Source organism: Carassius carassius, chromosome 4, assembly GCF_963082965.1.
Source record: "Carassius carassius chromosome 4, fCarCar2.1, whole genome shotgun sequence".
Lineage (NCBI taxonomy): Eukaryota > Metazoa > Chordata > Actinopteri > Cypriniformes > Cyprinidae > Carassius > Carassius carassius.
Window position 1 is genome coordinate 28,529,619 of NC_081758.1, and position 23,374 is coordinate 28,552,992.

At 36.3% G+C, this 23,374-nt stretch overlaps 1 protein-coding gene across 1 annotated transcript in view; it reads left to right on the forward strand.

The window, feature by feature from the left end:
- The window catches only part of LOC132139689 (sphingosine-1-phosphate transporter SPNS2-like), a 70,854-nt gene extending 50,188 nt beyond the window's left edge, over nucleotides 1-20,666 (forward strand). Inside the window, exons 6-13 of the mRNA XM_059548236.1 lie at nucleotides 2,910-3,052; nucleotides 3,387-3,539; nucleotides 3,629-3,818; nucleotides 6,860-6,925; nucleotides 7,431-7,529; nucleotides 11,399-11,562; nucleotides 14,628-14,664; nucleotides 17,806-20,666. Coding sequence (XP_059404219.1) covers nucleotides 2,910-3,052; nucleotides 3,387-3,539; nucleotides 3,629-3,818; nucleotides 6,860-6,925; nucleotides 7,431-7,529; nucleotides 11,399-11,562; nucleotides 14,628-14,664; nucleotides 17,806-17,817 — 864 coding nt within the window. The 3' untranslated portion in view covers nucleotides 17,818-20,666. The remainder of the gene's footprint in view (nucleotides 1-2,909; nucleotides 3,053-3,386; nucleotides 3,540-3,628; nucleotides 3,819-6,859; nucleotides 6,926-7,430; nucleotides 7,530-11,398; nucleotides 11,563-14,627; nucleotides 14,665-17,805) is intronic.
- Nucleotides 20,667-23,374: the final 2,708 nt, after the last annotated feature.

Genomic DNA, 23,374 nt, shown 5'->3' on the forward strand with positions numbered 1-23,374 from the left:
AAACATTAACAGGTGAATGCTCAAGTTGGGCTTCATTACAAGTTCCTTTCGTGGGGTCATCAAGAATCCACAGAGGGTCTTATTGTGAACTTGAATTACGCTTGATGTGTGGCTGCCTCTTAAAACTCCAACGAGGTTCGGCTGTCGAGCTCTTAGGCCTTAAAGGAGACTTTTAAAAGAAGTGTTAAACCCTCTCAAGCTTACAAAAACAGTTCTCTACACGACAGTTATGTGACCCTCAGGGACATGAATAGCTTTATTTGGAGTAGTTTGTCGGAACACTTTCGCAAACAGTAGTGGAGCGCCATTGTTTGAGCTTTTGGATGAAGTAAAACATTCCATGAGAAGACAAAGCTCGTGGTTTGGTGGACTGTTAATCATCACTGGCACTTTAAATGAGTATAAAAACAACAGACAGATGAAAAGGTAATCCATATCGCCCATATCCTGTTTTGAGGGGGAAAAACTTTTTGTTGCCACTTTCCGTTTGTTTTGCAGGGCCCTAAAGATTCAGTCACCTTCCGTTCTCAGATAGGGAGTGTGTTTTAATTATTTATTTATTTAATTATTGAGAGCAATATCAATCTTCTGCAGGTTGGAGAGTGGAAATGCCAGGAGAAATAGCACCTTGATCTCTCGTTCTTTGATTACACTCGCTCTTTGGCATCCCAGCTCTAACCTTAACAAGCACAAAAGAAGCTACAGTAGCTTGAGATTAGCAGGAAAGGGTAGCATCTCTTAATACTAAGGTAAGATGTGATACAGAGTCAGAGTTCAAGATGACTGATCAACGCATGCTTTGATATGAATCGAGACCAGAGAGACTGTGAGGCATGTCCCAGTGTCACTGTCAGAAAATAGGTCCACTGCAAAGACCTCTTTTATGGTTGCTGGGTTTTCTAGTTATGGAGGGATAACAAGGCCAAATCCAGGCTTTACAGACACTGCAGCTCTGTATCAAAAGCACTGCAGTGCACACATAGACACATTCAGTCCACAGAATCACAGTGTAGTTCAGAAAACAGCAGCACGTCAATGGGACGCAGTGATCTGTTTCACTCTCTTGTTGTTCGCTATATTAGATTTATACTGCTGAATACTGTAAAAAAAAGAAGAAAAAATTAATAATAATAATATGATATATATATATATATATATAAATATTATAAAAAGACTTATCATAATTTATAAGAAAAATAATAATTAATATTATTTGTTTCTTATTTTACAGTAAAAAAATTTAATATCTTTACAAAATAACATAGAATAAATAAATAAAACTTTTTTTTGTATTTATTAAAATAATAAATGTTTATAGATAATAATGAATAATTATAATAATAATTCTCCAACATATTCTTAGAGTAGTATTTAGAGACTGTATCTTGAATAAAATTTTTGTTACCCAATTTTTTTCTCTTGTTTCAATCATATATCTGAGTAAATTTGGATATTTTGTTAATTACACTTAAAACAAGGTTTAAAATGGCAGACGTGGCACAAGAAAAATTAAATGTATACATAAATATACATTTAGGTTTGAGGTCTTTGCGTTTTTTTCCCCGTGCTTTTTCTCTCTCTCTCTCTCATATTCACCAGGGTGCATTTATTTGAGATATCATTCATTATCATTCATTTAAAATTACCGTTTTCTATTTTTAGATACTTTAAATGTAATTTGCATCTTTCTAAATTATCCTTCAGAAATCATTCATAAATACAGATTTAGTGCTCAAGAAACATTAGCCTATTTATCAATGTTAAAAATAGTTGTGCTGCTTCAAATTATTGTGGAAACAATTTTTTCAGATTTTTTTTAATGAATAGAAAATTCCAAACAATCATTTATTTGAAAAAAAAAAAAACAATCTTACCGAACACAAACATTTTAAACAGTATATTAAGATAAAATTAAGATATACGTTATTTTAAATTTGTTATTTTAAGTTTAAATAATGAACTAGAAATTAAGAAAAAATACTAATTAGTAATTTTTGTGCAGTGCAACTGACTACATCTTTACAAACAAGTCCATAAGAGACACAATTTTGAGCAGAGCTTTGCATTAATGCTATAAATGATCTCCAGGAGGACTGCGCCTGACAGACAGAATTGCTTGGGCTTTCACAAGCGACAGAGGCGCTTGCACTGCTTCCATGTGGGCGAGCGAACCAACAAACACATGTGCACACACACTGCTGTGCTGTAGCCATCAGGAAGGATGATAAAAGAGATAATAGCTCATAGCCTGGTGGACCGCAGCTGCTCCCACACAAGGGAGAAAACTGAGAAAGAAAACGAGAGGATAGAGTGAAGAAACATCACCTAATGGAGTCCACTTCACACTACAGTCTAGTGCACTGCCTACACTACACACCCTGATGTGAATAGAAATAAAACTCATCTGTAACATACTAAACCATAGGCTAATCACAAAATAACACTGCCATTATGGGCTCAACGAATAACTTGCTAGACCAAACAGGATGTGAGACAGATTCTTATTGTTCAGCGCACAAGATTTTGTTTAACAGACGGTACAGACTCACAGAATACAAGCAAAAATGTTTAGTCTAGTTACAGCAGCGAGTACTGCACTGAAAACATTCTTAAGCAGTATTTTGCATTTCCCAGTAAAAACATCTAAAAATGTTGTAAGGTGTGATTTATATAATATAATAATACTTAATTGTTATTTATTCTTAGCAAATTATCAATGGAGTAGAAAAAAATTAACTTCTAACTTAAATTAACAAAATATGTTCGCAGAAAACTTCCTAAAGTCTCAAGTACATTTATCTTGTTTCAAGATGTTCAGACATTTTACCGGAAAACAAGACATAAATACATTATAAATGTGTTAACATTTTTTGTTAATCCCTGCCCCCCTCGCCCGCTTCTGTTTTAAGGTTTCTCCAATGTTGGGGTTGATTGCTGGGACACTCGTTCTCATTTTTGTCCCTGAGCCAAAGAGAGGGAATGCTGACCATATCGCTGGACGAATGCAGACACGCACTTCCTGGCTCTGTGACATGAAAGCTCTTGCCAAAAAGTATGCCACATGTTTATTCTTTTTTCCTATTCATCACTCAAGAATGTAATGAACCAGATATTCAGGATTGGGGCGTACAAGATGTAATCACTTAACAATCAGCCATCGAGTCAGAATATTGGATCCCTCAAAGTCTATCATTTTTATGGTCCTGCAGTTTTTACAGTATCCTGTGGTTTGACCAATTATAGTTTCAATTATAAATATATTAAAAAAAAAAAAAACATGATTCACATCTTTGTTGTTGCCAAAAACGCATACAGATGCATAAAAATGCGAATGCAGAAAAACGTAAGAATTATGCATATTCATTCATTTTCTTTCTGCTCCCCAGCCGTAGTTATGTATTTTCATCTCTGGCATCGGCAGCTGTGTCATTTGCCACGGGGGCGTTTGGGATCTGGATCCCACAGTACCTGGTCAGAGCTCAGGTGGTGCAGAAGACAGCAAAGAGCTGCACCTCGCAACCATGCAGCAGCACAGACAGGTCCCAACATACACTTGCTGCTTAAAATGTATTGTACAAATACAGACATTACAGTTTTGACAATGACAATATTTCTCTCTCATCTCCAGTTTGATATTCGGAGCCATCACCTGTGTGACAGGACTGTTGGGAGTGGTGATCGGTGCCGTGACCACGCGGCTCTGCCGAAAGAAGACGATGCGTGCCGACCCGCTGGTGTGTGCAGTCAGCATGCTGGGCTCTGCTATCTTCATCTGCCTAATCTTTGTTGTGGCCAAGAAGAGCATAGTGGGAGCGTATGTAAGTAGCCAACTTCAAAATGAACGTGTGCGTGCATATACAGAATTTGTGCTCTGCATTTAACCCATCCAAAGTGCATTACACACATTGGATGGGTTAAATGCAGAGCACAAATTCTGAGTATGGATTACCATACTTGGCTGAATGTCACGTCACATGTATGCATGCACAGGCACAGAGAGCAGTGGGCATTTATGCTGCGGCACCCGGGGAGCAATTGGGGGTTCAGTGCCTTGCTCAAGGGCACCTCAGTCGTGGTATAGCTGGCCCGAGACTCAAACCTACAACCCTAGGATTAGGAGTCAAACTGTCTAACCACTACGCCACGACTTCCCCTTCCTCCTTAAAAAGGATTTTATGCAGTGTATTATAAATATCTTTTTTACTTGCCTTCCATAAGTTACATATCTATAATCTGTTACAATATTCTTCATGTAAAAAGCTCTTGTTATATTAGTTGGCATGAAATTTTGGTGCAAACACTGAGATTCTCCTGAAGGGTTGCTTTACACTGTGGCCTTAATACCTCTAGTACTCCCTTCTGACTATCCTTGTATTATAATGAGTCCTCTCAGTCAAATAAGGTCACTTCTATTCAGAGTTGTATATAAGGCTTTAAACGAAATCAAATCTGTTGCATTCAGTAGATTTAACAGCCATAGATGCTTGGCAGGGTTGTTAGGTCCAAATCCAACACTAAAAGAATAAGAGCGACGGGCGCTGTGAAGGCTACTTGTATAATTGGCATGTAAGGCAGGAAAAGGGAGCCGTTTTCACAGTTACTGCTAAGAAACAATGGGCTGTGGCATTTCTGAGTCACTGATATGGAAAACTTATGCTGCGTAAGAAAAAAAAAATTCTACCAGGTCGTGCTTGTTCTTTCAACAAAAACAGGTAGGTCAGAACTGAATGCAGCGTGCTCCCTAATGGGTCAAGCCTGACTGGGAATCAATCTCTTAAGTGTTTTTGATGAGAAGTCTGATGAGAAAGTATTTTTAGGGCCTGTTTGTCTTTCCTATGAACAAAACAACCTAGTACATGTTATGCTGGAGAAATTCTAAGCTTGCTCACTGTTATTCACCTTATCCTAAATATAAACGACTGGTTACTAACTGTACCCTCAAACTGATCTGGTTTTGCAACCTCTTGTGCCTTTGTTAAAAGTTCTGTTGACTTTTAAAAGATTTCTAAAGCAGACACTGGGTAGAACAGGCTGCTCAGGTGTCTAGTTGGGGTCACTTGAATTCACACAATCTATAATAAATAGCACATGGAAATAATAACAATTTATAATAAAATATAATAAAAGTTATTTAAAAATTATTTTTTTAAAATTACATTCCATAAAAAATGCATACTACTGTTAAAAAATTTGGGATCAGTAAGATTTTTTAAAGAAATTAATAGTCAGTAAGATGTATTAAATTGATCAAGATAATGTTACGAAATATTTCTATTTGAAATAAAGGCGTTTTTTTTTTTTACTTCAAAGAATTGTGATAAAAAGTATCACTGTTTCCACAAAAATATTAATCAGCACAACTGGAGTAATGCACTGAAGTCTGGAGTAATGGCTGCTGGAAATTCAGTGTAAAATTTATCAGAATAAATACATTTTGAAATATATTAAGATAGTAAATATTTACTTAAAATTGTAATAATATTTCACATTATTATGGATTTTTTGATCAATTAAATGCAGCCTTAGTGAGCATAAGAGACTTTTCTAAAACCATTAAAAAAGTGCTGACCCAAAACTTTTTTAAACTGGTGTATAAAGTCATTTAAATATAAATCACAGTTATCTCACTAAACTTGTTAAACTAAGCTTTATCATTTTATAGTAAATTGAAAAATTTGGAAATGGAAAAAATGTATGCCTGTCAGTCTTACTGAGAGCAACAGGGCAGGTTTTATAGGTATTTATAGAATTGAATGACACATAATTTGGACCACTGGCCTTCATGCCATCTTGTCAAAACAGGTAACATTACAGTGTCAGTTCTGGGTAAAAATATACCCAGCTCCCAACTAAAGACATGAGCGCCCTTTCAATCACTTGTCAAGAGGCTTCTATAATTACATCCAAATGGAGCATACAAAAAAACAAGGAGTACTAAACTTTAAGGAGGGAAAATATTTGGAGGGATAAAATTTGATAGTGACAGATGTGCAGTCTGAGAATGTGACAGCACGCTGAAGCTCTTTCAGGGTCTGCTCCAGCAAGGACAGTTGCTGTCTCGTCTGATCATACTTCAGCCCTTAACCAGAGTCCTGCAGGGCTTTATAGTTTTAGCCTGTCTGTCCATCCGTCACGCTGTCTGAGCCTCAAGTCACTTTGGGACAGAGTTTCATAAATGTCCGAACAAACACACACACTTTCACACTTTAATTTCCTCACCTTATATTCAGATATTCTTTCACACCAGCATATAAATGGAAGGTTCTATACCCATAAACTTGCTCTACATATCACTCTGAGCCCAACATAAGACCCTGTCAAAGTCAGAACGGCCACTTGAACGATCAAATTCCCCTGCAACCTACAGTTCTTCACACCGTCCCATCTGGTTTGACCCCAGCAGCTGCAGTCAGTCGCATTTTGGCCTCAGAGATGTGGAAAGAGAATCTACATTCTGTCAAGTCACTAAGATTAGTGGAGATATTCAATCCTTGTGTCTCAATCTGCCATAAGCACCTTGAAAATCCAGACCAGACACTGAAGGATATCAGTTCATTTGTTTGGGAATGTTCAAGTCAGCTAGTCTGTTCTCCTGGGATAAGGCGAGTCTGTTAAAATAACTTGTTAAATGTAACATGTTTTCAGCCACCAAACATTTTAGGTTCCACTCTGGTGTATATATATATATTTTTTTTTTTTAGTAGATGAGCTGAGTTAATGGAGTCTTTGACCAACTGCAAACCCTGCTATCTGAATGTATTTATCTTCAAGTAGAGGAACTTTTTATTTTAAAGAATAAAATGAGACATAATTGACCTTTCTTCTTCTATTTTTCTCCCCTCACTCTCTTTCTTCACAGATCTGCATTTTCATCGGAGAGACACTGCTCTTTTTGAACTGGGCCATTACAGCGGACATTTTAATGGTTCGTATTGAAAGCCTGTATTTATCTGCTGCATTGAGTGGAAACTTTAAAGCTTTTAACTGTAACAAAAGTGGTCATCTTCTCAGGCTAGTTTCTTATTTTGAATGGTGGGATGCATGACTATGAGGTTTGGGATAGCTTGGGTGGGGCCCAAGACAAAATTGCTGCATTTGATTGCGCTTAATGGAAACGCCACTCATGGAAAATAAAACGAAATAACATTTTCAGTTCGAGTAGTTTTGTCTGAAGGAGGCGAGTGAGTTAGAGAAACTGAGAGAGAAGAGAGAAGCAGTAAACAGAGGGTGAAAGATTTAGCAAGAAAAGCTGTCATGAAGTCGAGTCAGTCAAGGTCTTACTGCATACTTAAACTCCAGTCAGCTTTGGTCAGTGTAAAGTGCTCTGACAGCATCTGCTTAAGTGAGCACTCATGGTACTTTTATTTTCCTATTATGATTTAATGTGAAATTCTCACAGTTGTTTTGCTATCACCTCTTTCTCTCTCCAGTTTGTTGTCATACCAACCAGAAGAGCCACTGCTGTTGCCTTCCAAGGCTTCACCTCACATTTACTAGGGGATGCTGGGAGTCCTTACCTCATTGGCTTGGTAAGAATGTCTCACACACAGGGCAGGGAATCGCAGTGCTGCTTGCTACTAGTATGTACTACTCAGTATTAAGTGCTTGGCATGTACAGGCATTATATGGTGGTCTTGGAGTAAACCGATTTCCACTTTTATAAAAGAAAAATGATACCAAACACAATTAATGTAACCATTTTAAAGAAATGCTTACATTACTTCACTGGCCAAGCGAGGAAACCAACCCTGTGACGTCACATGCTGTGGTATGCAAGATTTTGGTGTCAGTGCTCCTAAAACTCCAACAATACATCCTTTTTTCTTTCAAATGGTTACATTAATCGTGTTTGTTGTATATTTTTTAATTATTGTGTAAATCAGTTTACTAAATAATGTAAAACTGACTCTAAGACACAGAAGGTATCTTTTCACATACAAGTAAGCCAACAGCCTTTCAAAAAAAATTTCAATATCCACAAAAGTCAGAGTGCGCTAAATTGACAATCTTGTGGAAGAATCAGGTTATTGAAAAAACATAATGCTAGAAGCAGGAAGTCAAAAGCTGAAAAGCTCTGAAAGCTACACAAAAACATTCATTGATTCTTTTCTTGTTTAATACTTCTAGTTCACAATAGCTGATTTACACAAAAGCCCTCTAAAGGTTTTCCCGCTCGTCCTGATCTGTGTCTTTCCAGTAATACCTTTCCACAGGAGACATGTTTATATACCTGTTACCAGCTCATTCAAGGCTACATTCATCCACAAGTGTTCCCTTCAGTCTCTAAAACAATTCTGTGTAACAATAAGGTACGTCGTATTGTGCCGTGTGACATTGTGCTCTATGATTTTGTACGTTGACCCTGGCTCTGTTTCCCATTTCCGATTTCCACTCTTGTTCATGTTAAGAAAACAAAGCCAAACCGATCACAGCGCAGCATAAATTCATCATTCTTCTTAACTCCGGAAAAAGCACACAGTGGTTCCTAGACTTCCGACTTCTGTAGACATTCCTGGCATTCTGAACAGGAGTTCCTGGAGTAGATCCAAGCTAAACAGTAACTCCTGTCAGTGCTTTTGACAGGTTCAGAGCCCTCTGTCATGTAGGACTCAGGGTTCAGACCATTGTTCTCTTATTCCATTGTCACCTTCGACCTCTTGCAACCAAAGTGCATGTGCAGTGTGTTTGCTCTTTATCTGTCTCTCTCATACACTTCATGTAATCTGTGTAATCTACCTGTATGTTGTTTATAATTTTTTTTTTTAAACCTCTCCATCAATTGGTATTTGCCATTTAATTTTCATATGATATATCACCTGTCTAGCAGATGCTTATGTCATGAGTTTTATTTTAGATGCTTATGTCATGAGTTACACTCTTAAGATAGTACATCGAATGAAGGGGATAAGTAGTAAACACTTTCTCAGCTAATAGACACTTTTATTCTAAGCGACCTACAATACTGTTAAAAAAATCTGTGTGTAAGATGTTTTATAAGCTAATTTGATACTTAAAAAAACATTCAATATTATCATTGTTGAAAACGGTTATGCTGAATAATATTTTCATGGAAACTGTGATACTTTTTTAAGATTCTTTGATGAAAAAAAGAAGAACATAAACTTTTATAACATTGCAAATGTCTTATTTGTCACTTTCAATTAATTTAATGTGTCTTAATGCTGAGTAAAAGTATTAATTGCTTTTTTATTTTGTTTTATGCATTTTATCAAGTTCCCTTTGTATTATACTTTTGTATTGGATAAAAGTTTCTGTTAGATGAGTAAATTTAAATTGTGTGGGAATCAATCCCATAATCTTGCTACTGCTAGCGTTTTTTTTATGAGTTCCAAGAGTGCTAAAATGAATCTAGCCCAATATGAAACAAGCAAATACGTGTAGGATTAGAAAAACAAGATTTTTATTGACAAGAATGTCAGGAATGGCCTTTTCCCAAAGACCAGAGGTCAAGTTCACTCAAGTCGCTGTGTAAGAAACCCATCACATTCCATCTGCTCAAAATATCCACTGGACAGTGTGGTTATAATTCTGCCACATGTTTTGTGATGTTTCATTTGTGGTTAGTTCACGTGGTTGCTTCCTGGGAATACAATATTCTTCTACTTACCTCTAAGTTAGTAGTACGGGTATGTCTTCAGAGGAAATGTGTGGACATTCTAGCCTGTCAAATCCAGGAATGTGGGACCAAGTCATGAATCAACAGCTACTTGATAATTTCACTCCGGAGGTCTGGAAGGCTGTGTGATGGTGGCTGTGACGTACTTCTGTCGTAAAGAAATCTGCCAGAAAAAAACACAGGAAATTTGACATATGGCATTGACAATATAGTTTTTCCAAACATTATACCAAGAGAGCTGTTATGACTGTATTGACATCCAATAGCTTACTAAAGACAGCTGGAAAGAAATGTAAGAAAATGTGCCAGGCAGACAACACATTTAACTAGACCTGTGAATGAATAACATTTCCTAAATACCTGGTAATGCTCCATTTCACTCTAACTGAAGTAAAAACTTACAGAGTACCTGTGTGAATCAATATCCTCAGGCATAGTGGGTGGTGTAATTATCTATAAAAGTAGGCTATCAGCTGAAATCTACCATCTTTTTTGCATAAAAAACCCCCTCATTAGACATGCACCAGAAATGTTCAATTTCAGCCCTATTTTTATCAGTAGAAATAGTTCATGTTTGGCATCATGAAGGCTGACATATACACACACATACAGCAGTGTGGTCTGCTCACACACAAAAATACACACATTTGCTTAGCTATCTAAATGGGGACATTCTGTAGTAGCTTTTTTTACATACAGCTAGTTATAGATACTATAACCTAACCCTAACATTAATCTTCCTGCATTATTACAATAAAAACAATAACAACCTCTATTTACTTTATTTTATACCAGTTTTACAAATGAGGACATGCCCAAAATTATGTTTTGTCAGATTTAGATTACTTCTGGGTACACATTTGTCACCAAAATATGGTTAAGTAGGTACAAAGACACAGAGACCTCACGGTCAGCACCTACTCTCACAGTTTTTAGAGTCAGCATTCTTACCTCACCCACGAGACTTACAGACACGCTAGTGCTAATAAAGGATTAGCTATGCTAAAGTGAGTCAGATGGACCCTGAGGAGATCATTAGTCCTGCTAAACATCTTTTTAATGCTGCTGTTAGTATCTTTATGTCACATTCTGCTTTATTTTCTAATAATATGCTACTTTAGAATAGCCTGAACAATAAATTTTTGCATATTAGCCTTGTCTTCTGTTCAAAGGTCTGTTTTAAATAGTGGGCTTGGTTCTAAAGAGTTTATGAAATCAAGATTAGAGTTTTGTGGCCTTTAGTGTGCTCATTGTCGATGACAATTTACTTTTAGCAGATGCTGGCATATAAAAATGATTTTTCAGGAAAATGGAACAAAAAATATTACTGACTCGCCCCGCACTACAAATTTTGTATAATTTTTATACAATCAAATGCTCTCTAAAATGATGATTTCCCCTGCTAATATCACATAGGAAATACATTGTGTGGTTATTAACATTAAGAACCAGTTGCTGACTACTAACTGAGTGAATCCTAAGGGAGCACACAGCACAAAATTAAATAAGTTTGTAAAATTTAAACTAAACTAAATGACTCCCTGAAAGTTTCATGTTTATTGTCTTTGTATAGATATATTGACTCACTGTTCAACAGATACCAATAGCTTAAGACAAGTTTACATAATTAACCATTCGCCCTTTAACTGATTGACAGCACAGCTCTTGAAGACAATATTAATAAGTTAATTATTACATTAATGTTTGCTAAGAGTTAGCTAATGAGTGCTCTGTTGTTTGTGTTTCTATGTGTTCCTGCAGATATCAGACTCGCTGCAGGAGAGCTACTCCACATCAGTGTTATGGGAGTTCCTGAGCTTGGGCTATGCCCTCATGCTCTGCCCCTTTGTCATTGTTCTGGGGGGGATGTTCTTCCTGGCCACCGCCCTCTTCTTCCTTGACGATCGTGACAAAGCGGAGAAACAGTGAGTGCCTAAGCCTGTACTCATAACCTTGATAGCAGTAATTCAGTCCAATCTTTCAAGTCATTATCCTTCAAGCTGAACTTGAACTTGAACTTGAAAGTCATTATTCTGACAACTATCTGAAAACATCAAGGTGCTTCCCTTTCAAGGGTTGCTAAACAGGGTTATAATTTCCCATTTCCTGAAAATAGTGGTTGCCATGGTGGTTTTGGTAGCCTTTGCCATTTTCGTGTGCCTGGTGAATAGCCTCAGGTGGACAGTTAATGCGTGAGGATAAGCGAGATGGATAGATGGACAGAGACCTAGATGTATTCTCAAACGAGGCCACTCTGCAGTTTAATAGATCAAGACCTTCTCTTACTCAAATCATTAACCATTATAGGAGAGATTTCAAAGTAAAGGTAATTTCAGTAGACTAGCATTAGACAGACACAAGCTAACTAAGTAATTTTATGAAACTAGCTTTCATGAAGTTTTCTCAAGACTTTGTCCAGTAAAAACAGTCATGACGGCATGAGAGGAATCGAAGGATCAAATAAACCCCAACGTTGTCTCTTGCTATTCAAGCTAACCAAACATGTCATTTCACTTTAACATGGCATACATAAGCCATCATAGCATACTTTTTCCTATATATATATATATATATATATATATATATGTATATTTAAACATAGCCATTTTAAAACAGACCTTGATCTAAAACAGATATAAAAGAGTCCCATTCCCTTAAAAGGTAAAGACAAATATGATACCCGAACTTTATGTCTCACTTTCGTCTTGTATCTAGTGGATTTCCTGTGTGTGTTGCCACTCAAAAATGATTTCCTTCCTGTCTTCTTGGGGACATTTTTAGGCAGGGTGGTATGTTGAATTACTGTGGAAGATCGTCCCACGATAGGTTTTAGAGACAGCCCAGGATGTTGGCTGTTCTTCTCGTCTTGCCATCTGTTATAACATGCAGATTAATTATTATAGTAATTTTTCACATAGAGCTACTCAGCAGGATTGTTAAATGTGCTTTTTTTCCTGCTATATATCATATGTAGTGGAATACAAATAGTGCACTTGAAACCATAGGCACTGGTCTTAAATAAATCAATCCTAACATCTCAACACAAAATAATGTGACCATGTTTAAAGGTGTTGTGTCAAACAGAATAATATATTACTGACTATTTTAAAGTAAGTTTCCCTGAACACTTCCCACTTCTACTATTGGTCAGGTAAACAGAGAGCCCTGCCCAAAACTTTCACAATTGGTGGAGCCAGTGTTGCAATGCCAAGCTGGTCAGATTCTCATACAAACAGAGCAATGTCTGTAAAGAGCCACAGTGCTCTTTTGGGAAAACCTATGAATGACTTATTGTTGTCTCTTTATTTTATAATGGGACGAGAGAGCATATTTTGCAAACTTCACTTCAAGTGTAAAATAAATTATAACAAAAAATAATTGCACTTTAAATTTAGAACATGATAATAAATCTTCACCTTTAAATCTAGAATAAAATGATGAAAAGTTTTTTTTAATATTTAGAATAAGATAAAAAAACTTTACATTTTAAATAAATATGATATTCGCCATTGAATTTAAAATATGATAAATAAAAAAATTCACCTTTAAATTGACTAAATATGACAAGTGAAGGCATATTCTTAAAGACATTTAAAGCAGTTTACTTGCTCTGTTGGTTGCAGATTATACCAGAGTTTTACCTCACCATTGCTTTAATGCAGCCACTGAATTGTAGCTATATACTATGTAATGAGCTGCTATGTCATGCATGCCAAGATCAGCAGCTTTATATCCAGTTGTTATGAGCCTGTGCAATTATACATTTAACTTTTCCAACAAATACTCTAACCTAACACCCTTCTCACAGATTTTGATAAGCATTGTATTACAAGTCATTGTCCAGTTTAAAAATATAATTTAACTGTGCTTTATCAAGCCCATTCATTCTTTATTCACAAATATCTTGTTACATGAATATAGCATTTGTGTTTGTCTTCCTCTATTTATAGACACAACATGCAAAATGAAAGGCATTCACTGGAGCGGAGGAATATATATTGAGCTTGAAGAGTAATTTATTTCTAGGCTGTTAGCTGTTTTGGGCCGTGAGGGAGCCATTTATAGTGCAGGGGAAAACACTGTGCACCAAGGCAGTCACGCAAAAATACACACACGCATGTATTTGTCTCATATCCTTTTCTGCCTGGCTTCAGTTGGCATGGTGTCCATGGGGACACACTGTAGATATAATCATCCCTTAACTGGGTATTAAAGCACTAGCAGCCTGTGAAGTGTCCCCATTGAGATTTGTAATAGAGTGACTGAAATTACAAGAAGGGAACTTCTTATCACAGGGCAAAAAAGGAAAGAAGTGAAAATGCTGAGATGGAAGAGGTGAACTGAAGTACTTATACACAGAATTAATGTTTGGTGCATTAAGAATCTGGATCCCCACTAACTTTCATCACTAACCTGACCACTTGTGGTCACACTGAATCAAAGCACTGCTGTACCTCATTTTACTCAGAGCTTTGCACCTAAACAGTAATATTTCATTAATGCTGTTGTGAATTTGCTCTGTAATTAAAACGATCAAACTTTTTTAACCCAAGGACCCCTAAACATGAACTATTGTGTAACATATAAATCATATTATCTGGAGAATATTTGCGGTGCATTAAGTTCTGCCTAGTACACTAGGAGTATTTTAAGTTGAACAAATCTTTTTTTTTTCTTTTCTTTTTTTTTTACTTCTTAAACGCATAGCTGTAAAAATAATTTTGATTAATCTCATAATTTCCAACCAGTTTAAAGCAAGCAAAACAACATCAAATGAGTTAAAACAATTGTCTTAACATTTGTAATTAATATCTTTAGTTTACTTTGATAACCCCACAAAATACATTAAGGACAATAAGGAACCCAGTTTGAAAATCCCTCCATTAAGAGATCCTGCTGATGTGTAGTGTACAAATGATGAAAAACATTGCACAAATACTGTATCTACACAATTTTTTCCCTCATTATTCCATGTTTTTTCTTTCTTCAGAGTAAGCCAGCTTTCCCAACTGCCGTCCACAGTTAAGGTAAGACCTCACATTCCTGCAAGTCTTCAATAAAGCCCGCCCCACCCACTTCTTCCTCTTGAACTGTTATCTTAGTGTTCTTTCAAAATAGAAAATACAATGGTTAAAGCTTATTTATTGAAAGGTATTCTGGACTGTAAGGGGAGAAATAATAACATACCACCTTTATGAAATTCCAGAGCTGCACACGTAACCTTTATTTACCTTATGTTTTACACACTGAAGTCTTTGTGCATCATAATAGAATAGAATAGAATAGAATAAAATAGAATAGAATTTATGAAATTGGCTTTGGCCTCATAGTAGCATCACCTTTTTATTATAATACAAATTTTGAGTAGTTTTTTGAGTGACCAGCTTATTTCACCTGCAGATGATCTCCTCTTCAGGCTTCTGTTCATGCCCCCTTCCCCTCTTTCTCTTACACTCACTGTTATGAGCTCGTTTGTATAATTACCATGTCTTTGTATGGCCTAAAAGAACAGCAAAGCATCAAAAGAAAGAGCAGGAAAACATCTAACAACATCAGGAAATAGGCTTCCCTGGTTGTCAGTTCTTTAGGTGGAGGACAATGTGAATGAGAGCAGTACACTAAAAATAACTAGTCCTCCAACTATTCAACTGAGAGGGTGGATTGTAACCATTAAATGTGGTCATGTATTTTTGTTCTGCTGACAGGCTGTCCCAAGTTAGCTGTCCTACTCCTCTACAGCACCCTCCACTTTCTAATTAGCAATACTACCACTCTTTATTACGTTAACAATGTTACATTACTGCAGTTTAACAAGAAATCAATGAAATATCTCCGGTTGGATGCAGCATAAACCGTGGCCTTGAGGGTTAGCCAGTCAGAGATATATAAATTAGCATAAATGAGCATGTGATGGCAAGACATATTGCCTCAGACACATATATAAATGGAAGAAGTTCTCTCATCAATAGGAGTCAAAGCACAAAGTGGAGAGGAAACTGCAGCATTACATAACAGACGGACACCCACATACCCGCTATTAGAAAAGGAATAATGAGGAGGCACAGTGATGTGACAGAGGGAGTGGAAGGATGGGAAAAATCACTACTCTGACATTAGGGCCAAAGATTTCAGCCAGGAAGGGCTTGCAACCAAAGCAATGAGAAGATATTAGAGAGAACAAATGAGAGATGAAAAGCAATGGAGAAATGGACCACTGCCCTTGGATTATAAAACAAATTAAGGATGTGCTTGTCTCTAAAGAGATACTGCATAGTGAATGCTTAAATCTAGTGGACAAATAATGGCATAATGACAAAATGGAGAGGTTTTTATACATAAAAAGCTGGTTTTTTGAGAACATCTTCTAATTAAATGATACCACAACCATATATGTGACCCTGGACCACAAAACTAGTCTTAAGTTACTGGGGTTTATTTGTAGCAATAGCCCAAAAAACAAACAAAAAAAAAAAAAAATTGTAAGAGTCAAAATTATTGATTTTTCTTTTATGCCAAGAATCATTACATTTACATGTACATTTACATTTAATCATTTAGCAGACGCTTTTATCCAAAGCGACATACAAATGAGAACAATAGAAGCAGTCAGGTCAACAAGAGAACAACAACAGTATACAGGTGCCATGACAAGTCTCAGTTAGTCTAGTATAGAACGCATAACCAGGTTTTTTTTTTGTTTTGTTTTTTTTGTACATGAAAAGACAAGAAAAGGAAAAGAAAAATTTGCACCCTCAGATTCCAGATTTTCAAATAGATGTTTGATGATCAGCCAAATATTTTCCTATCCAAACATACACCTTACATTAATGGAAAGCTGATTTATTCAGCTTTCAGATGATGTATAAATCTCAAAAAAAAAAAAAAAAAAAAAGACGGCTGGTTTTGTGGTCCAGGGTCATATACAGTTTAATTGATTGGATACATATTCTATTCAATATGAGCTGATAAGAGATTTATGTATGCAACCGTTTAATAATTGTGGTTGGTAAGACTGAATATTTATTTATTTATTTAATTTCATTTAAGTCTCTTAGGGTCATAAAGGCTACAATTATTTGTTCAAAAATACAGTAAAACAGTAACATTGTGTAATATCATAATTAAATTAAGCATTTTCTGTTTTAATATATTGTAAAATTGTTCCTGTGATGGCAAAGCTGAGTTTTGCAGCTACCATTACTCTAAACGTGTGTGTCACATGATCCTTGAGAAATAATATGCTTATTTGGTGCTCAAGAATCATTTTGTGCTGCTTAATATTTTTTGTGGAAACCATTAACCATTTTTTCAGGATTCTTTGATGAATTTTGCAATCTTTTAGAATATTCTAAATGTCTTACTGATCAATTTAATATGTGAATCAATAACTTTTTGGAGAAAACTGCAGTAGTAGTAGCATATAGTCCCAATGAGAGCAATCCTAAGAGCCCTCTGATGATCCACTGGAGCTGCAATAACCCAAACCACAGCAGTCTGCACTGCACAGATAAAGTGTTCTCCATGTGAAATTAACAGGGCTGTATTACATAAATCTGCATTTTTAAATAGAAAGGACGACCCCCCTGTGAGGTCTATAATTACTGAATTCTCACTGAGTATGAGTTTGTGTTATCACACAATGAAAAAACAAAACAAATGTTTAATATACTGGAGTAGAGGAGCTTCTAGGCCAGATTATTTGTGGCATAATGATAGACAAATCCCAAACAAGACCCTGGACGCTCCATAAACGTCACTGATGCGATTATCTGAGCATAATGCTCTAGTATTTAACATTTTTAGTTACAGTATGTTGCATGAGCCAGATAGCACCTTACATTACTGTAAAACTCTGATTTTCCTCTCTCTACAATATTTAAATGAGTCAGAATAAAATAATTGTCAAGTTTGTGACAGACACATATTGTGATGTCAGTGGGGCAGCTGTGCGAAGCTTACTGAAGCTTCCGGTTGCAGTGTGTGTTTGAGGATGGGGCTTGGTTTACCTCACCAGCAGCACCAGACAGATGGCTCAGTGGGTAGTGAGTTATAATAATCAAAATGAAGCATCCTGTTGAGAAGCCAGATACAAGGATGTTATTGCTCCAAGTTTTATTCAACAACTACAAACCGAGACTGACCCGTCCTTGTCTTTTTCATTCCCTCAGGTTACCAAATGAGAAGAGGCTGCAGCAATGAAGCAAAAGTGGGGTGAAAATATGGACAAGTAGAGGAAGAAAAACAGAAGGAATAAAACTCGCAGCTAACTCACTATACGCACACTCAATATACTCTCGAATCACAGCTATCCTATCTTTTCAGTTTTTTCGTCCCATTCTGTGAAGGCCGTTCTGAAATGCTTGCCCTGGGAAACCTTCAGCTGGCAAGAGGTCAGCCAGTCAGCAGCTGGTTGTGCAGCTGTTAATGATGTATTTAAAGAGCCACATGGGTGTTTGGAAGAGGGTGCGCTAGCGCTCTCAGTGCCATACTACTGAACACAGCACGGACACATGCTCCCGTTCTGTCACGCTGCTTGTTGAGCTGCACCAAGTGCCATAGCATCACATTCCTAATGGGGACCAGTACCAATGATGCTTACAGCCAGCGAGGGGCTCACCAATACGCCAAAATCCCCAAAAAACTGTAAACACAGAACTGTAGGAATCACACTAGTCACATCACATTAAATACCCAATAAAAACAAACTACACGGTGAGCCCTGCCTTAAGAAATCTGGACGAGGCACAGGTCTGGTCCCTGGTCACTTTTCTTTCAAAAATATATTTTTCTTTGTGTATTATTAAATGTATTTTTCCATTCCTTTTCTTAGCACTTACCATTTTAATGCAGTGCTAGTGAAATCATGCAGCCACGCATGATACCTGAGACCGTTGAAATCAATCAGTCTTTTCTCTTCTTGCTCTGACTGTGTTTTTACAAATGAATCTGGAGGGGCTTCCTAACTATAGCTGAAAGGGACACTGGATTGTTAATATTATCTTTTTATAATGAAGAAACGACATGTAAATGCTTTCATGCTGAGCTTTACTGAAGAGTCTGCCAGGATAAATCATGTAGTGCACCCAAGAAGAGAGCAGAAACACTGAAAAATGTTAACAAGTGAACAAAGCCAAGGTTATCGTCTCTTGTCTAGTGTTTTTCAGTGAGGAATTCCTTCCGCAGTGCCGGGTTACCCACCCAGACAGGCAAACCTTCATTTTAACTGCAGATAAGATTCACAAGCTCAGTCCATAAGAATGAAAGTCTTTGTATGTTGACTTACCTTGGTCATTTAGTTTTACATATCCCTTTACTGGAAAAAAAGAGGCAGAAATGATCATAGTGCATTGCAGCCAAGTTAATTATCTACACTGCAATCCATCAATTTTCAGAGGTTAAGCTTGATCTTTTTTTTTTTTTTGGAATCTGTGAATTTTGTGGAGGGTATTTTTTATAGCAGAAAACATATATTTGAATATGTTGCATACACTAAGAAAAGCACTTTGCTTTTCACTGAGTAGTCATAAATATGAAGAGATAAAGTTGGAGGGTAAAATTGCTAAAAATATTGATTTTCGAGTTATTGGACTGTGTGGTTTCGCTTAAGAATATAGTTTGTAATATATGCAATTTAAAAGAAGATTTCATCATTAACAAAAAAGAAAGCTTTGACAGTGGCAATATTTTGTATATTCTGATATTTAGCAAGATTTTCTTACAGCACACACACACCACTGTCATGTTTTTGCAAATTGGTGTTACCAAATCTGTCTGCGTCTGAAGCCGTTCGCATGTAAATCTGTTCTCATAGATAAGTGGAGGCTTGTGCCCCATCTTGAGAAAAGCACTTTGCCTATAGATTGGAAAAAAGTGGAAAAAAGACGATCTAAGTTTGTCGTATCATGTGAAATTACCGTCCCTATTTGCCAGTCATATCCTTTTCGCTTTCATCATGCCAGGTGAAAAGCCTTTGAATGTGATTCTGTGTTTACACATGCAAATTTATCTTAATGAAGCTTTTGTATTATTATTATTATTATTATTATTATTATTATTATTATTATTTTACATGTCTTTTTCTTTCTTTTTACAAATATGAGTTTTATATATATATAGAAACACTAGAAATATAAACTATATTATGCAGCATATATTTTAATATAATGTAAACTGCTTTGATGCAATGTATTTATTACGTTTTTGATTTGTTTATTTGCAAGATATTTGCTGATAAATGGAATAAGGGAAAAACAATGTCATAGATATTATGTACAGCTCTGTTTTTGTTTAAAAAAAAAAAAAAAAAGCCTCCTCGTCACCATTTGAAGAATCTCTCAGTTGTTGATCTCAGAGAACTGTTTTCATAGGAGCCAATTATTTTACTGGTTCACACACACAGCATGATTTACACTTATACAAAAGTACATCTATTGTGTACCAACATGTTTGTTAGACCAATGAACTGCTACTTTACCTGATTTATTTTGCACAAGCAACTGGGTGTGTGAATAATGTGCTGATCAGGGGGTTTTCTCTTACTGTCTAATTCAATAGTTCTACACTGGCATTTTGTAAGTGCTGGCTTTGAGGGATTATTACCCATTCACTGCCTGACTACTAGCTTTTCAAAGTTATTTTACATGCTGTCAATGATTATATGAATATTTGTTTATTTGTTTGTTGAAAGGCAATGCTCACGGTGATCTGGATTGGATGAACGACTGGCTTAATATTTGTAAGGCCGAGTTCATTTTATCAACAAAATGCTAATGAGCAGTTTTATGACATCATTTTAATTGCTTAATCGTGAGAGTTGAGTATTTCAGATTGCACATTTTCTTGTCATACAAGAATTCTGTAAAGATGCACCTATTTCTGATGTCAAGCAGAAATTAAAAGGTGATTTTATTTTTTAGAGCAAGTGTGATTATAAAAAAAAGTATTTAGGACATTTACTGTGATGCTCCTACGGGGATATACTGTACACCTATATATAACTGATCAAAATAAACTTATTTAATCAAAACAGAGCAATACGGTGTCGTCTTTACAATATTAACTTTAATTATTAAGTGCATTTGATTTGTCATTTATTAATGCTATGCATTAGGTATCATGGCCTAACAATGTTCAGCCATTTTTCAGAATTCATTAATCTTTTGATTTTTATTTTTTTGAAACACCCCCTTATTCATTGTTAATTTGTCTATAATACATTGACTTAATAAATTTATTTTAAATTTAGTAAATTTATATTACATATAATGAAAAAAATGCTTTTGGAAAGAAACATTATTACTTTTATTCAATAAGGATGCAATGATCTGATTGAAAGTGACAGTAAAGGTATTTATAATGTTACAAAAGAAAATGTCTATGCCTAATAAATGAGTGAGTGACGTGACATTCAGCCAAGTATGGTGACCCATACTCAGAATTCGTGCTCTGCATTTAACCCATCCAAAGTGTGCACACACACACACACACACACACACACACACACACACACCTGGAGCAGTCATTTATGCTGCGGCGCCCGGGGAGCAGTTGGGGGTTCGATGCCTTGCTCAAGGGCACCTAAGTCATGGTATTGAGGGTGGAGAGAACACTGTACATGCACTCCCCCCACCCACAATTCCTGCCGGCCCGGGACTCGAACTCACAACCCTTCGATTGCGAGTCCAACTCTCTAACCATTAGGCCACAACTTCCCCAATAAATGCTATTCTTCTGAACCTTCCATATAGCAATCCTGAAAAAAAGTATAATGGTTTTCATAAAACAATTAAGCAGCACAGGAAGATCCTTTTATACTATTGATTCTCAGAGTGATTAGAGGCAGGATTCACAATCCGAGAGCTACACTCCTACAGCACATGAACGGCCTCTAATGTCACAGAACCCATTAACACATACCTGGAGCAGACTCCAGAGCAGGAAGCCCTCTCTCTTCCTCTTTTTCAGAGGTAGGAGGAGGGGTGGGCAGAGCAAAAGGTTTCATTTTCATAGACCAGTGTGATTCAGGATTTGGGGAACAGGATAAAGTCCAGCTTTGTTTAGAGAGGCACAGTGCACCTCTGTTGCCTGGCAACAGTTTCTGTGACTCCAGAGAAGAAGAATGTAGATGGAGAAGGTCACCAGTGTGTTGACAAGACATGAAACACCTACATAGCCGTTCACTGTTGCTGAAAATATAAGAAAACGCACACATAGTCACATTCAACCATATTACAGATGAAAAAAAAATTGCATATGAAAGCAAATCGAGAAAGTTAACAAAAATCTGCACACAGCTGAGTACAGAATTACCTCAGAAGAAACTTCGGAAAAGCTCCTCTAGACACTAACTTGGCCACAAAAAAAGCACAAAGATCAGAATGGCCAAATATCTCCAAAAAAAGGTGACCCAGTAATGATGAGGTGTTTTCCTTTAGTTAAACGCAGAGCTAATGGCCTCAAAAGCCCCAAAATTGCTTACTGTGGCTGCAATTAGTCAGAAGTATTGATCACGGGAGCTTTTCTAATCACAAGTGACGAACGAAACTTTGACAGGAAGGTCCTTATCTAGTTATAACATTTCAACGTTGGACTAATTTAAAATCTAACCATTCGATTTCAGTATTACATAATAAAGATGATCAGTCTTATGTTGACAGCCATATCAATATTTACATTTGTAAGAAAATGAAAAAAAAAAAAAAATTCTGAAATGAACAGAATATGTGTCAGATTTCTAAGGATGAATTCAAATCAGAAAATTCAATATTTGTATAAATGAAGTGTACTGATGAAGTGATGAAGACCTTCCTCCACTGGACTCTGATAACATCACAGAAATGCACTGACCAAGCAAACCAAACCTATTTCTGGCATGACACCATGAGAAAATATTGTCAAAGTCAGCAGGCCAGTGGAGATCTGACAGGAAACTCTCGGGTGTAGACAGGATATAATGGTTCCTTCTACTCAACAGGAAAATCAATGTGGCGATTTCTTTTCCATGGAACTGTTAAAGCATTCTGTGGTCCAAAGAAAGAAAAAATTAAAACATGGATAATTTTAGGGGCACTTTCAAGCCTGAGCAAATAGTTGCTGAGGCTTGTGTCAATTTTTGTTTGGTTATTTTGACAAGTCACTTCTTTTAAGCCATTTTGCTAGTTAGAACATTAAATCCATACATAGAAGCCTCAGAACAGACTGTGATTTAGTTTAAGACCCTTGTTCTCTATTAAAACAGTACTGAGAAAGGCATAATTTATTCTCATGTCACTCCATACATGTATGACTTTCTCCTGCGTGAAAGAAAAAAGAAGATATTTTTAAGATGCTTTTCAGTGTTTTTTGTATTATTTATTTGTATTTATTTGTATTTTTTTTTTTGGGGGGGGGGGTTGCCTTTAATATATAAAATACCTTTATAAGAGCAGAAGCTGATTCTAGGTCTTGAAAATTTCAACAAGACTAACGAAATACTGTTCATACACAGGCAATGTTTAAGCTGCCATCCATCTGACGCCTGAATGAATCTAACAACCTTTAGCATCTAGTACAACATTTAATAGCTTATATAAATACAAAAACAAGCAGTGAATACCTGATAACTAGTAATAACAAGTATTGAGTACACAAGCTGAAAAGCACAAAAATACATAATCTGTGTAGAGCTGCATGATATTCATGCTATCTGATTATGAATGAAGTTATTCTGCACACGTTTTAATGCAGTCAGCGTATTTG